Here is a 16,811-nt window from a genome sequence, read left to right as displayed (position 1 = left end):
ACTCATTTCAGCGTCTGAAAATTTATTTGAAAAACAGTCATTTTATGGTATGAAAACAATTAATATTTAACATACAAATCAATTTTCTTGTGACACAATTTTCACCACTGCAGACACACAAAACTGACTCACCGTCATAGCTAACCATGACAGCTGTCCAGGAGGTGTTTGATTATTTTTTCTTCCCAGACAAGCAACCTTAACATTTAGGAATCTCTCCAGCAGCAGGACAAAGAAATGTCAACGTTAAATATCACTTATGATAAGATGGTTAACCATTTCACTGCCACTGTAGTTTCAGGCACTTCTCTTACATTACTCGTCCACCTAATGGCACAAAAATACATCCTCCTGTCAGGTTAATACCATCTGACACGACACAACAGTAGGACTTCCTGTAACACAACAGTACAAATCAGTTCTCATCCACCAGATTACAACAGAGTGCAGATGATTGGAGCGTTGAAAGCTACAGTAACAGTTCTAAAACTTTTCTTTGGGTTAAATTTCAAACTATTCAAAGATATGAGAAAGCAAAATTCCTGAGAAATGAAAACAACTACTAGCTAAACTGTTGAGGAATAAAAATCCAGTGCATTTAAGAAAACATATCCCTGGGTCACGACATGAAACATTAAAAAAAAAAAAACAAACAAACAAAAAAAACCCTTCAGTATGAATAAAATGCATCCGTCGCAGTTTCCTGGATCGGTTTGATACCACAGACTGTACAGTGACGTCTCAACACACTGTGTGGTTTTGTTTTCTATTATAGATCGATATAAGAACATGAATGTGGTTGGATTATACTACACAAACAAATAAAAGGCCACTTCCTTCTAAAAAAAAAAAACAAAAAAAACTGCATTACGTCGACAATCTACAGCTTCATGTTTATGTCTAATGGTTAAAAATGCTTCAATGTCACAGTGGATTTAAAAGGCATTTAAAAAAAAAAAAACAGTGTGCTGCTTCATCATTTGTAATAAAAACTATACAGGACAGTATAGTGATGAGGAAGGTGCAAGTGAAAGATTTGTTTTTTGTTTTTTTGTTGTTGTTGTTGTTCTTTTAAACACAAACCTCGCAGAGTACGATTCATTTAGACCGAGGTCACGAAGAACCAAAATAAAAGCACAATTAACGTGCTCATTGAACATCTCTAACGTAGAGTTCATGACTGATCCAACATCAGAACGTCACGCGTACAAACGTTGAGAAAGACATTCAGACGGACACACACGCCAACAAATGTAAACTAGTTCTTCACATACACTGAATGACACAAGACACAACTGACAGGAAATAAATAGTACCAGAATGATTCGTTTTAAACACAACAGCTTATTAACTGGTCAATCGTCTCTCTCTCACACACACACACACACACACACACACCGTCCTGTCCAGTCTACCCCTGCTGCACCAGTCGGCGGTAGTGAGGCATGACTTTGTTTTCAGGGAGGTAAAGTCCCATCTCCAAGGCAACCAGCACAGGAAACTCCAGAGGAATCAACTCCCGCCTGTTTATTCGGAAACGCTCCTCCAGCTTCTGCTTGTTCACACAGAGAAAAGCAGACGGAGGTGATGCAGGTTATCATCGTCATCACAAATTCAACATTATTTCAGCACAAATTACAGAAACTGAACCGGAAGGCCACTTGTTATAAATATTGACCAAACCGGTTCAGGGTGAAATCAAAAATCGTTTTTGATGTTCTTCACAACCAGCAATAACACATATTTAAATTCACAAATTACAGCACTGCATGATGATGATAATAATAATAATAATAATAATAATAATAATAAAAATAATAATAACAACAACAACAACAACAATAATAATAATTCAGAGTGCTTTCACAAGCGGGTGACTCAGAGGAAATGATGCATGTCGTCCATCTTACTTATTTCTAATTGTCATTTTAGCTCTCCCACATTCTTCCACACTCTTATCTGAGTTGTATTAGTTGATGCTAATCATAACTGAACATTTCCTGTCTGCTGGTTCACATTAAAAGCATTCACAGTTAGGAAAGGAGACAAATGTGTCCCCGAAGAAGAGCAATGTGTCCTGCTGTTGTGTAGAAAACTGTGTAGAAACTGCAGTTTCTCACAGCTTGGTGAGAAAACAACAGATTTCTTTACTGAAGTGACATGAAATCTCTTTTCGTCTTTCCTTTTAAAGTCAAATTAAAAGTTTATCAGATTGTCAGAAGTGCTCCGAGCTGTAGCAGCCAATCGGAGCTTCTGCTTGACATTCATGTTTGACTCGGCTGAGCTCGAGCAGGAACATGAGCGAATTTTCACTGTATCTATAAAACACAGAAACAGAAAGGACCACAATAATCACGGGGCTTTACTCTGAGCAGCTGAGCTCCAGCTTCTTTCCAGCAAACGTCTGACCACTCATACAAACATTTACTTTATGGGCTCTCCACATGTACAGCTTGATGTAAATATTGAGCTGTTTTCAGGAGCTGCTGTTCTTTCACGTGAACTGTAACATTAACCAGATGAGATAATTCAATACTGCCGACCTGCATGTGACTGTGACTAACAGTCTTCTAATCGTGGATCACGTAGGGGGTGTTTAGACTACAACACTGTTTACTGACACCACAAGTTTTACAGGTTTTTCAGCTTCACGTCTCTGACCGGTTTAATGTCAACACTGATCCTTCTGCTCAGACAGCGAGAGCTGTTTGTGTGGAAACTTGACTCACATCAATGAGCTGTTTGACTTCGGGCTTCCGCAGATCGCTGCTGATCTTTGCAGCCAGCAGCACACACGCCGCTGCCACCAGCTTCCTGTTCTGCTTGTTGAGGCGACCCTGCAGCACCAGCTTCTCAAAGTAAACAAAGGCCATCGCTATGGTGACCGGCTGCAGACAGCACTCCTCACTCACGGCCCGCATCTCCCTCTTCAGGCTATTGGAGAGGAGGGGGAGAGTTACTGAGAGTACACTGTGTGACTTGTGTGAATTCTGGTTGGGTTTTTTTTTTTTTTTTTTAATTTTAAAAAGGACCATGTCCAGCTTTCAACATAAATGATCATTTGATGTGCTCCAAAGGAAGAAGCTTCAAACTAATCAGCAGAGACAGACTCTGGGTGGGTCATGTTAAAAAAAAAAAAAAAAAGTAGTAATACAAAGTTTATACACAAAGAAAGACAGACGTAGAATAGAATAGACGTAGCTCCAAACAGACGAGCGTTAGAGTTCGGCCTTCAAAAGGCTCTTAGAGGGTTCATGTCGGACAGTGAGAGGGGAACTGAATATATCTGCACCTTCTTATCTTGCTCAGCGTCAGCTTGATGTGTGGAAATTTCTCCTTGAAGGTTTCATTCATGTCCTTCTTCAGGTCGGACGGTTTCACATACTCGATGACAGTCGTCTGCAGAGACACAAAGACGAAGCAGCCCGTCAGTACAGAAGCTCCTCGTGTCAGCTGAGTTATTGCACTATTAAGCTGCACAGTGTGGCCTCGTAATCTTCTTGATGAAGCTCATTTCACACATGCTCGTGCTGGAGGTCTTGTGACGTGAGCTACTGAGCAGCAATAAAATCATGTGAATGGGACATAATGGACATGTTTTACTTTCAAACAGGCCCGGCGGTTCTGTGAGAACAGCCTCATTTTACAGGTGGATGTCAGAACGATTTACAAGTCAAATTAAAAGCCGAGCGCTTTGACAACCTGAGAAGGAGCTCACTGAGGACAGCTCCTGTTGTCACATGCAGCTGGCTTGATGTGGTTTTATTTTTACTGCTTTTTTCATGACGTAATAAAAATTATTCAAAGCATTATTATTAAGCCCAAAGTCTTTACACAGTGCAGTCCCTTTTTACAAGCCTCTTTATTAGACTAATTTTAGTTAGTAACGCTTTAAATTTTACAACCAAAGAGTCAGAATGAGCAGACGATATACTGAACTGAAGTCAGACTCACAAATGAGGGAGAAATGTTTGGTTTTTTTGTGTTTTGGTTTTCTTTTGCCTTGGCTTTAAGAGATAATAGAGCTGTTGAAATAACACCTTCATCGCAGCTGTAGTCTGTAAACATAACACGTGTAACATACGATTTGCAGAGATTGAATAAGGAGATTTCAAACGATGTAAGCTTTCTTGAGGTTGTTTGAAAGTTGGACCCAGTGCAGGTGGGACAGTTTACAGCAGATACCCAGCGAAGGAAAATGAATTCTCACCACATATGATGCAAATATAAGCACTCTCTTGTGTCTCCCACAGGGCCACTGGGGGTCACTGAGCAGGTTGGGGTCGTACTCTGCCACCTCCTCCGAATCTGAACAGCACAAATCATCAACAGCGTCACAACATGAGGTCAGTTACAGAGTGAAGACGTAGGTGTGTGTGTGTAAGCTTTCATTCGAGACATACGTGGGTCCTGTGCCACGCTGTTGTTCGCACGAGCCAGGGGGAAGTTCCTCTGCCCGTTGCTGCGGTAACGGGTCTGAGGCGTCTGAGCTGTGCAGTTCTCGGGCACGACGCCACTCTTCTGCCTCACCAAGGCATTTGTTGGATAAAGGAACTGGGCGTACGACACCGTCTGAGGACAGAAAACAGGACCGTCACTGACAAACCAGTTTATTAGAAACACCTTCTAACTCAGGGAACTATCCAATCAGCCAGTCACATGACAGCAGTATAATATTCACGTCAATCCTCATTGGCTCTGATCACGGTTTGAACATTTTAGTTTTTCTGGAAGTTCTTAGTTTTTACTCATATTGGAGACCAAAACAAACAAAAAAAAATCCAGCAAGCGGCAGTAACTCATAACTGACCACCATGTTCACCGTGTCAGCCTCCTCCAATCAGCCAAATGTAGCTCGGTCTTATGAATGTGGATTTCTGCTGAGCCAGCAGATGGTGGTGGTTGGGTCGGTGTCTGGCAGCAAAAAATGAATCTATGGAGCGACCTGCCTTATGTCAGTGGTCTGCTGGAGCACTGATGGTGTCAGGCGTGTTTTCATGACACATCTTAGGCCCCTTAATACCAACAATAATCCTGTTAATGTAAAAGTGTATCTGAGTCTTGTCACTAACCATGTGCGTCACTTTATGGCCACAATTAAGCATCTGCTAATTCTATCGTCCAGCATAATAGACTGCACCACAAAGGAAAAGCCATCTCAAAGCGGTGTGATGAACAGCACAGTGAGGCTCAGTGGAGCTTTGGGACAAGTCAGAACAGGAGATGAGGAACCTGAATGTGCAGCTGACAACACAGCAGGATGTGATGTTGATGTTGACATCAACACAGCACAGAGAGCAAAGTTTCCAATATCTTCTGGAATCTATCCCATGAAGAACAGACTATTTTGAGAGTAAAGCAGAGGCCCCATGCAGCATCTAATAGGATACTCAGTGAATGTTGTTTACCTTGCCATAGGCCCCCAGCTCCACACCTTCCAAAGAGGGAAGCAGCTCCACAGCCACCACAGAAGACAACCTTTGTCTCTGACCGTCCAGTTTAGGATCACTGTTCAAAGAGAGGCACATTTATGTCATTTTGCCTTCATGCTACGCACACGGGCCTATAAACAGAACAATATGGATCACAAAGGAGGTGGATGGAAACATAAAGGTGAGGGGTGGATGCTGTCTGCTTGGGGCGGTGCTTTCTTTGTACCTGAGTTGTGCACTCTCTCCATAGGGCAGCACTGAGAAAGCAGCATATAGCGACCGCTTGGCACAAATCAGCATGATCCTGCAGGACACAGCAAGTAGTCAGACAAAACAGATGGTGTGTCAGTCTACAGGCAACAAGGACAGTCGCTGCCACTCAGCAGCGTCCATCAGTGCCGGAGCTGCAGAGACGGCCTAATCTGCCACAGAGCCACAACTATCACCAGTCTGAAGTTTAAGGCAAGACTGAGAATTTGTGCCAATCATTTTATTATCTTTACATTTGAGTCACAGACAGAAGCAGAGCTGGACGATTAGTTTACAGGCAGAAAATGTATTGGTCTTTTGTTCTGATTCCAAATCTGAGCATTTTGCGGTTTTCTCGAACTCCATGATTACTAAGTGTAAGATATCACAATCTTCTGGCTATTTTTTAGACCAAACACATCATTGTTTGAGAAAGTAAGAAGCCAAAAAATTATAGAGGGAAGCATCTAATTTTTTCTCCATAAAATCAGTGATATTTTAAAAAACACAAGATGAATTTTTAACAACTCTTGGGGATTTACAAATATTATCAAATACCTTCAACCATCTGGATCAAGAAAGAGTCTGACTGGTGGTCGATGTAAAAGATCATTTTTGTTGTATTTGTCCAAGTAAAGATAAAAAAAAAATGTAAAAAATTATAAAAAAAAATATTGACAGAATATTCATTACCAGTTAATCTGATTAATTTTTTTCAACTGATTGAGTAATGTGTAAAATTTAAATAGCTTTTTTTTTGTTTGGGCCATAAAACTCAATGGTTGACACTTTATTGCAATGTAAGTGAGCATGCTTCCATTTTTGCTTGATAAAATACTTTAAATAGTGAATCAATCATTCACTCTGGGTGAGGGGGGGTGGGGGTACAAAGGGCTCGAATCAATCATGAGAATACTTCTGTAGGTCAAAGATTAACTGACAGATCAGTTAACGTATCCAGCCAATAGAAGATTTATTTCATCATCGTGGTTTTAATAATCTTCCGCAATTATCTTTATAAGAGAGATAATGTTATATATTTGTAAAAAATCTGATATTAATATCTGCAACTTCAATGTAATGTTAAAATGTGAGGCACACAGCAGAGTTAAGGGCTGGAGGGCCTACATCCAGGAGCAGACAGCTGCCAAACACAAAATGACAGGGTGGTGGTCAAAGTGTTTGCTCACTCTACAGGACTGCAACACAACTGGTGAATACAATGAAAACATTTTGGGGCTAAAGAAAACCGTGCAAACACTGAGTCCACAAAAAAACACCAATCAATGACATACAGTCAGCAGCGTCTGCTGAAGACACCTGAGGCAGACCTTCAAGGAGGAGTATCAAATCTCTCGCAGGGAACTATATCTCAACATATAATCTACTGGTGCTACTCATTATATAACTGTAGTGGCTTTGCTTCAAACATGCGGTGTGACTTCCTCAAACAGAAACAGACAGCTACACCTGAGTGTTGTTAAGGCTTTATGCTTCATTGTTTTGCACACACCAGCAGAAAGTGGGTGAGTATGAACGTGGAGTTTCTTTAGATGGTGAAATGTGGAGAAATGAAAACGGGGGAGCCAAAACAAAGTAGTGGAAAAATAAAAATGACACGTTTTTGTTCAATAACTACACACAATAATCATTTCCCAGAAATCGCAACATCCCAACAAATAAATGTCCACCCTCCTGTTTTCTCATGCTGCTTAACTGGCTGATCAAACAGCCAACAGTGTGATATTTCAGTCCGGTCTTGCATGGAGTGGGGGGGGGGTGGGTTACCTCACTGTTGGTGCAATAGGGTGTTACATTTCCACACTGCACTTCTTTTGGCTTTTGCTAAGCTTCCAAGGGTGATTAAATTCACTATAGCAATCGCCACTCAGCAGCTGTACCGCTGTTATTGGTCTACAGGCCAAACTAAGACTCTGCCAAGTCTCTGGTAAGCAGCTTATAACAATACAAGCTGGAGGAGCAGGACACGAGTACAACAAAACAGTCTTTGTTTTAGGGGATCTGGTCTGAATTATTTGTGTATTTGTAGACGTGCACGCACCTGCAGCCTCTGGTGTCATACTGCCTCATACTCTTGATGAAGTGGACTTTCTTTGGCACCTTGGGTCCAGGAGATCCAGAGACATTTCTAAACCTGAGGAGAGAGTGAGACAGGCTGCACTGACACCAAATCCAACTTCAGCAGGAGGGACGAGATTTGGTGGATGTTTGCTGCAAATGGCATTTTAAAGCAGGTGGCAGATTTCTGTTGAAGATTAATGTGATAACAGAAGAGAAAGGAGCATTTTGGCCCAAAAAAAAAAAAAAAAAAAAAACAAGGCTATTGTTCCAACAAACACACAAACAGAGATTACGATGTCAGAATGAAGTGAAAGTGAATTTCTTCCAAGTTGACTGCTTTCGTTTCATGCGGAAGTCGGTGAAGGCCCCGGAGCTTACCTCTGCCGAGCGTCCTGAGAGCTCCCGGCGGGGATCGGGCTCAGCGCGGCCGGCGTCGACCTGACGCGGCAGCAGGGCTGGTGGGCGGCGGGCGGCGGAGACAGAGGGGCGTCCGGGCTGAGCGCCTCGGCCGCGCCGCCCCCCTCCAGAAATACCTCATTGGCCCCGGCAGGTCCCGGAGACATCACCAGGGAAGGCCGTCTGGGGCTCACCACCCCGCCGGGGAAGCTGGAGGACGAGCCGATACCGGCCGCCGGGGGTTCCGTCACCTGAGCGGCCGGTCCTTGGCCGTCCGCCGGCGGGGCCACGGCGGCGCCGTCTCGGTCCCTGAGTCGGGACTCCTCGGCGGCTCTGTGCTCGGTGTTCCCCTCGTTAAACTGACACTGGGGCCGCCCGTCGAGGGAGATGTTGTTGAGGAACAGCAGGGCCGCCTGCCGCCTCCGGGAGTCCCTGGCTCTCCTCCGGTGCTCCCGGTGGCTCTTGGCCGGGTTGCCGTTGCTGCCGCCGGGCTGCCGGCCGCAGACGGCGGTCGCCATTCCGGTTTGAAATGTGGCTGCTGGACGTGAAGGCAACGGCTGAGCGGCGCCCCGCCCTCAGCCCCGCCCCCTCTGGGCGCTGATTGGCTGCGGCGCAAAATATTCAGATTATCATTAACTCATCTGGCCATCGCCCGTAGCTGATTGGATAGAGGACAATTATATGCGCATATATTATCTATACTCGCATTTGATTGGCCGTCTGGAAACAGTAGGCGGCGCCTTGCAAACAAAGGAAACATTTTTAAATCACCATCAGCGACTCTTCAGGTCTGACACGATCAGTGAGGCTTGATTTTTCCTAATTTCACCATGAAATACTCCATATTCTGAGCCTGTCTGCAGGGTAGGACCAATAAACTACATTCAAAACACACAAGGGATTCACCACAGAAGATGGGTTTAAAAATGGACAGTCATTAATGGGGATAAATAATTTCTTAATGTTTCAATACATCAGTTAAAAAGACACAAAGAAGAAAACATTTAGGGTGAACAGGAAGAGACAAATCTGGCTAGTTAGTGTTTACAAGTTGGTAAATTAGACAAAGTTTATGGGTTACTTTCTAATAAGCCGTCAAGTCTGTGTTATTTATTCTATTGAATATGTCATTAATAAAGGGACATAAAACAACACAGCCAGTCTCTTTCTGTAAATCACAATACGTTGGTAGTAAATTCATTAATGTGGCATCAGTTCTTGTGATAGGTGGGAACAAAAATGACTTGTTTGAACAACATTGTCAGCTACATATTAATTATCAGAATCTGCTGCATTAAATTGCACTGTTCTTTTTTTCTGAATAAAACTATTTATAAAACTATTGTCAAACCTCCAAACTAGAGTGTTTCCCTTTGGAGAAAATGGCACCAGGTACCTATTTAGCATGAAATTGTGTGATCAAAGATGAGATCCAGCAAACAGCTTGGCTGCTTGTTCTCTTGTTTTACAAGCACAAAGAAGCTAACGGGATCGTTTCCACATTTTCATTTCAGTTTCACACCCCATTGACTCGTAAACAGGGAGTTTGGGTGAGACTTTCTCTGAATCAGAACCGGATGTGTGAAAGCTTTTCCACCTCCTCAGTGGGGGTGATCGATAGAATAGATTGATACCAATCCTGGTCCTTCTTTCCTTTACAGTATAGAAGAATTACAACAATTTGAAAGACGGCATTTAAAATCGGAACAGGTTCATCTGTTGAGAGGTCACTGACCTTTGTGCTTACAGAAGGTACTTCCAACATCCAGTCAGGTAAACACATTGCTCTTTATTGTAGCAACTACAACATAATGAAATTGTCTTCATCTTCACGTTAATTGTTTTTCTTGCTCTGAACAACAACAACAGTCTGGCATGACCATTTTAAGGCTTTTTGATTCTAGCTTTGTGTTTGAGGTACAGCCCTGACCGACTCCTGCCACAACACGCTCATTTTATGGTTCACTGTTTGGTTGTTATGTGATGGACTCAGACAGTTAGCACCATAATCGAAGCCTCTTTGGCTTTGTTTCTGCAACAGGGGCAATAAAGGTGCTCTGTGGGCCAGTGTCATCTGGGGAAAAGAAGTTAAATAGACAGAGTTTACAACAAAACTGTCATTTTTCAAATTAATTTAAATGCATATGGCAGGACCCCCCCCCAACGCAAACCACACTCCACCAATCCTTCCCTGACATACACTCATACACATGCTGGTATGTGAGCTCACACACGCACATACACACACTCTTGTGGCTATTCTATATAAAAAACAACCCTGATAAAAGAAAGTACGGTAAAGCTTAATATCATGGGTCCAAAATATTCCTACTCATTTCCCAGAAATGTTCCTCACAAGAGCTTTGCCATCTAGCAGTGGTTACAGGGGAATGCAGATAGTGTTAAGTTGCTAAATTTCTAGATAAAAATCCAATTAGGGCAGCAAACAATGATTATTCACACTATTGAGTAATTTACTGATTATTTTTATCAATTCCTTTGCAGGTGAAATATGAGATAAATAGCTGATGATGATAACCAAAAAACTCTAAATATTTGGTTTACAATAATATATGAAAAATCTTTTTTTTTTTTTTTCTTCGGAGGGTGGGATTTGCAAGTAATCAGTTTCACTGCAGATAAATCTTCCATCAATCAGCTAATCAATTAATCGTCTCAGGCTTTTTGTCAGCTGAGGATGCAAAAACACCGTTGAGCATTTAGGTAATACAACATTTATGAAGGATTCCTCTTGAATTGCTTTTCCAAAAGTCAGGCCAAATAACTTTGAATTTCTTTCTTGGAACTTTGAGTGGGAAAAATATGGAACTGGTCTGAATTACGGGCAGAATAAAGTGTTACCAAAAGTACCACATGCCTGTACCATCAAAGCTATTCTGTTAGGAATCTGGAGTCTGCAGCTAATTCTATTTTTACATTTTTCAGACAACATAATATGGATACGGTACAATTACAGACAGCGCTGTCCCTCTGAAACGTCCACATTATCGTACACTTAAATTTACATGGAAATGAATGCCTATCCTGCTGCTTTTGCTTTGTAAGATGAGTGCAGTATGAAAATACACCTGTTGAGAATCCTACCCGTAAAATAAGACATATAAGTCTACATATAAGTGTAATGGAATAATCGTGATGTTGCTATTGTTGGGTACATACACATTCTGGAGGAAGGTGCATCTGGTCAGAATAAAAACAACAGACTGCTTGTAAACACACACAAATCTCTTCTTTTTTTTTTCTTTTTTTTTGTTGTTCTAGCTTACCTCAAAAAACCAAAACAAAACAAAACCCAAAAACAAATATAGAACCACAGGAATGTTGTAAATCCCACTGACAGCATGAAAATGCTTGAAGCCTCGTCACAAATAATCACATTTTCAACAGTTTTTACATTCAACTCAAATGTTGCTTTTGTACTGCCCTTCAGGTTTGAAGCAGCATTTGCAGAGACCCCTTCAACATGAGTGAATAGCTATGGAAAATCAGGATTATGATGATCAGTACCTGTGCTAGATCTATTCTATTTGTTAACTGCGTTTGAAATTACAGTGTGTGTTTTGCATCTTTCAGTGTCTCCCCTCTACTTCCTGTCTGGAAATGTTTCAGTTCTAGCTGCCATAAGTAATCATGCATGTTGAAGGCTTGGCTCTGTTGTCGACCGCTTTGAGAGGATGTGCTGAAGCACCTTCACTGAGGAGGCCTTTCTGCCTCTGATTGATAACCACACCGCTCCACTTCTCTGCCTGCCTGTGCTCCTGTCTGAGTTCAATGAGAAGCGAGCTTTGCTGCTAACCTTGACCTCCTCCTGTACCACATCCTGACCTGAGAAATGATACAGAAACTTAAATATGCACCATCATTAGACAACATCACACATTTTTGCCTTTGTAGAAGATAAAGACACAACACACGCTCCCTTTCTTTGCTCGTTTGTCTCCACTTCCTGACAGTACAGAGAGCAATTTAAGTAGCAGTGGAGCTGAAACTGAGTGCTCAGTGAGAGACCACCTGCCGTTCCATTTAAGGCAGGATGTCCACATGGCCGTGAGCTGAGTCACAGCTGCTTCAACACATCACACGGTGGTCTCATACTCCATCACTTCTTTTGGTGTGCCCAGACAGCGGTACTGAATCCTTGGTGTGACTGGGGCGGCGCTTTCAAGCACCAGGATGGTTTTACGCAGCCGGCGGTCAATGAAGTGAGCATCCCAGGCGGGGTACTTCTTCCTGGGCAGATCTATTCGGATGACGGGCCCTTCTGTCCTGGGAGCGGCGTGTGGGACTGGGGCCTGTGCTCCACGAAGTGGTCGCACCTGAAACACATCTCCATCTACCCCAGACCCCTGCTCTCTGTCTGAGCCTTTAGTTCTCTGAAGGGTCCTGGGGGGGCTGCTCACCACGTCAGGGGGGAGGCTGGAAGCTGGTGAGGCCAGCGTCTCCAGAGGCACCTCCTTCTCCACGATATAGCCCCATCCTGACACGGGGCCATCAGGGTGCAGCAGGCAGTAATAGACGAACATGAAGAAGGTGCCCAGTGCGTAGCTGCTGGCCACCACACACACCATGATGACAGCGTAGAAGTCCGAGCTACGAGGGCCGAGGTACAGATACCAGGCAGTGGTGAGCGCCACATTCTCAACAAATACAGTCAGACTGTAGATGAGCATCCTGCAGCGAGTGCGGCCCTCTCTCACACTGAACCAGCAGAAAACATACACAATGCCCACCATCATATTATAAATGATCTCCTCCCATTTGGACATGCAGAAGTCTGTTTCGCCTTGAATGATCCAAAATGTCATGATGCACCAGTGAGCCACGATGAAGATGCCAAAGTAAAGCTGAAACACGGAGGCAAAAAGGGCGAAGGCCAGAGTGCGGGCCCCGATGGTGAACAAATGCCACAGAATCTGAACTATGACGGCCTTGTAGGTCATGGGTAGCTTATCATCTCTGGAGTCCCTTAGGACTTTCTGATAGGAGGAGATCATCCATGCGAGGGATATCAGTGAGGCAGAAGCTGAAAGCCCTGAAGAGACAGTGACGGGGAGGCAGGAGAGAGATGGAGAAATAGTTAGACGGGGTGGAAATGGCTTTGGGGTAACTTGTATTACTATTTACCACAGCAAGAATAAACATTTCTCTGGTCTGTGGGGACCTGGTTGGGGCCAGCACAAGTGACTCATCCACAGCGTGGGCTGCAGACGAATGACTGACTGATGGCATGATGTCTTTCTGACAGGGCGGAGATGCCTGCGGTGACTGGTCATTTCGGGGCACTCACCCTGGAGGGGCAGCACCTGTCTGGCCTGGATCATGATGCTAAGCTGCAGCACCAGCTGCGGGGCACTCTTCAGGAAGGACTCGAGCAGACGCAGCATGCTTATATCAGCGCTCTCGAACATCATGCGCCAGTAGTAGTGGCGGCGCTCGGGGTCCCTGTGCCAGCGGCTTTGCACGCCCAAATACAAGGCATGGACATACCTGTGCATCAGAGGCAGACACAGTCGAGACACATTCACCAGTGCATTAAATTCTGCTGAAGGAAGTGAGATTGAAAAGAATTTTAGGATTTAATACTGTGCTTCAAAAACTTTTGCACATCAAACAGGCTCTCAGAAGTCATATCTCATTATTCCATACTGTGGGAGCTGTCAGAAGTTCTTGCCAAAAAGCTGGTTGCTTTCTCCACTGGGATTTAGATTAGACTGAAACTGAACTAAGCAGCTCTGTGGTTTCAATTCTAGTACAGACAGTTGGGGGTTGGGGGGCTCACAGAGCTTGTCTGAAATCTCTCCTCAAATAAAATAAGTCAGAGGGCTGCAGAAAAGGTAAAAGATGATGGAGCTGCAGAGAAAAGAAATCCAAATAAATGCTCCAGATTGATGGTTGGCAGAATGGGGAAGGGGGGGGGGGTTGTCTGGGGTGTTGCTGTACATTATTTGGTAAAATCCTGAGCGTGAACATGTGGTCCCACCTCCATTGCACCTCATTCTCACCTCATTTTATAATGACTTTGGATATCTCACACATTTTTTTTTTTAACACACATGTGGCTCAGTGCAAACACATTTCCATACAAATTTGTTGACACGTGCAATCTATTTGTGATCAGCTAAAATACAACACGTTAATCATTATCTTCATCATTACACTAACTGTTTTGAAAAAGACTGCCAAGTTGCCACGGAGGAGAGAAGCTATAAATGTCTCAGTAATTGCCTCGGGGAGAAGGGTCAGAAGAATCCTGTGTCAACAAGCCCACTGAACCACAAGAGAGTTTAGCCAACCCTTTTCTGTTCTGGTTTGAGCTACACAAAGTGTGCCTTGGGATGTAACACATTGAGAAAATAGAGCACACTGGATGTAATGAGGATCAAAAGCTGAGCAGCACAGGAAGCCATAAACATAAACCTCTTCACGGTGGACACTCTCCGTCCGTAACACTACACCACGTCGCATCTAGCCTGCCCAAATCAATCCAGGTTCACCTGGCTAACTGTGTATCAGTGACAGATCATTCCTGAGTTAACAGCTGAGGGTAAAACACACCGTGGTAATCCTCTTAATGTGCAGACACGCTGGTCTGAGAGCAGCAGCAATAAACAGAGCGCACACAACAGCTTTAATGGCATTACCGGTAATTCTGAGCCGCCACAATTTTTAATGTGCTCCTGGACACGCTCACACATACACACAAAGGAGACTCCAGGATGAAACAAGGAATCAATATATATTACCCACAGGGCTGTCTAAAGAGGCAGGAAGAAAGACACCACAAAGGACACAGACAGAGAGGTTATGCAGGCCTGCAGATTAATCAAACTATTGATTTGCATCTGATTTCATCGTTACAGGTGATTTGTCTCGCTGTAACATTCCCAATATGTCTATAAAAATCTACTTGCCTTTGAATGTGATCACATTTTGTCTAACCCTCCTCCCACTACAGTTCAGCTGAATGCCTCCTCCCAGCTGGCAGCAGTTCAAGCCTGTCAAACCCTATCAGAGCACTCTAAGCTTGAGCTCTGCCTCACCATCACTGACTGACCTACAGACCTACTACCATCCATGTGAGACTAACTCAAAGTGTACACTGGCTTTATTGCAATCTCAGAGTATGGCAGATAACTCAACATACTGAGAGGAGGAGACTGTCAGCTGTGGAAAATGTGAGGATTTTACAAACATAAGAGCAGGAGCCTGGAGATGTGAACTGGAAATACACTGATAAGTGAAAGGGAAGCAAATACACAGCAAACAGGAAGTGACATTTATGGCTATTCATCCGTCTCCTCCAGCAGCCGGACTCCTTCCCACCCAAAAAGGCAAACAGATGCTAGTTTATGTTTCTCCATATCAGTGGGTTGGTGTGGATGAGTTGATGGTTTTCCTGGGAGATGATTGACCTAAAATCGCATCAGGGCTTGGGGAAATGGATGGGTGGAGTCTAATTCTTCCTTTCCAAGCCGGAGAGAAACGTCAGAAATTACAAAAAGACATTCTGGCATTTTGGGCACAGTTTCTCCCTGAAAGCTGAAGTTTCATGAGATGCAGGGAACAGGGAGTGATGTTGGGCTTTGGAGGATGCATGTTCACACACACACACAAAGGCAGAAGCAGAATGTGTACCCCCCCCCCCCCCCCCCCCCCTTCATCCTCCTCTCCTCTCTGACCACATCATGAGTGTTCCCACTTACCTCCACACTTGTGCCAGCTGAAAGATGTGAACGATGGCCTGGAAGAGCCACGTGAAGACTCTGCAGCAGCCCCGGGCTCCTCCCGCGGTGCTCGGCCCCGGCAGCGGCCCGGCCCCGGCCCCGGCCCCGGCGGAGCCAGCGCCCCGCTGGCCGCTGTCCTTGGTGCTTAAGTCGCTGTCCTCCGCTCCCGACGCCGCCACCACGGCGGCCGCCGCCGCCGCGCCGCTCTCGACGGTCTCCGTGAAATCGTAGGCGAACCATCGGAAGCTCAGCACCTGCACGACCACGGACGGGACTATCACAAAGACCAAAGTCAGCGCAAAGCACCAGTACTCAGTCCGGAGGTAGTAGTCCGCGGCCAGCCACAGGTCTGAGGCCCCGTCCGAGAAGAAGACCAGGAGGGCGCAGAGCGTCCAGCAGCAGTCCGGGAGGGAGTAGCGCTGCTCGGCGGGACGGTGCTGGGGGGGCCGCGGGTCCGACCTGGAAGGACACTTGGGTGGGATTTCGTTCCGGAGAGAGACGGGAGCACCGTCAGATTTCGCGGCCATGTTTGTTGTAGGGAAGAGAGTGAGTAAGAGATGGGAAAATGATGGAAGGGGAGGGGGGGGGGAAGGGGGGGTCGTGCATACGTGTGGGAGAGAGGGAGGGGACAGGAGGCGGGGAGGAGGGCCGGGGTCGGTGAGGAGATCTGACGGGAAGCTGCAGGTCCCTGCAGGGGAGCACACCCAAGACCCGAGGAACCGGGACCTCCACAAAAGGAGGTCAGAAAGATTCAGTCATGCAAAAATAAACAAATGCATAATAAAATTAAATAAATAAAAACCATTATTAGCAAATATCATGCAATTAAACTCACATTTTAGTCAAAGCACAAGTAAACAAAAACGTGGCTGGAGACTCAAACGTCATTATGCGTCAGTGACTTGTA

At 44.6% G+C, this 16,811-nt stretch overlaps 2 protein-coding genes across 2 annotated transcripts; both read right to left on the bottom strand.

Moving 5' to 3' along the window:
* On the bottom strand, nt 1-8,718 carry cables2a (Cdk5 and Abl enzyme substrate 2a). The gene is made up of 9 exons (XM_029506705.1): nt 8,142-8,718; nt 7,744-7,836; nt 5,659-5,736; nt 5,409-5,508; nt 4,404-4,572; nt 4,211-4,308; nt 3,293-3,399; nt 2,730-2,934; nt 1-1,552 (listed from the first exon to the last, which is right to left on the bottom strand). Exons 1-9 carry the CDS (start codon nt 8,675-8,677, stop codon nt 1,412-1,414), a joined length of 1,527 nt encoding a protein of 508 aa, XP_029362565.1. The 5' UTR covers nt 8,678-8,718; the 3' UTR covers nt 1-1,411.
* A 3,538-nt stretch (nt 8,719-12,256) lies between these two features.
* Nucleotides 12,257-16,431, bottom strand: xkr7a (XK related 7a). The gene is made up of 3 exons (XM_029507054.1): nt 15,884-16,431; nt 13,468-13,667; nt 12,257-13,212 (listed from the first exon to the last, which is right to left on the bottom strand). The coding sequence occupies exons 1-3, from the start codon at nt 16,429-16,431 to the stop codon at nt 12,257-12,259; spliced, it is 1,704 nt and encodes a 567-aa protein (XP_029362914.1).
* Between the last annotated feature and the right edge of the window lie 380 nt (nt 16,432-16,811).

This window comes from Echeneis naucrates, chromosome 7 (assembly GCF_900963305.1).
Source record: "Echeneis naucrates chromosome 7, fEcheNa1.1, whole genome shotgun sequence".
Taxonomy (NCBI): Eukaryota; Metazoa; Chordata; class Actinopteri; order Carangiformes; family Echeneidae; genus Echeneis; species Echeneis naucrates.
This window is presented reverse-complemented; position numbering and strand designations above follow the sequence as displayed.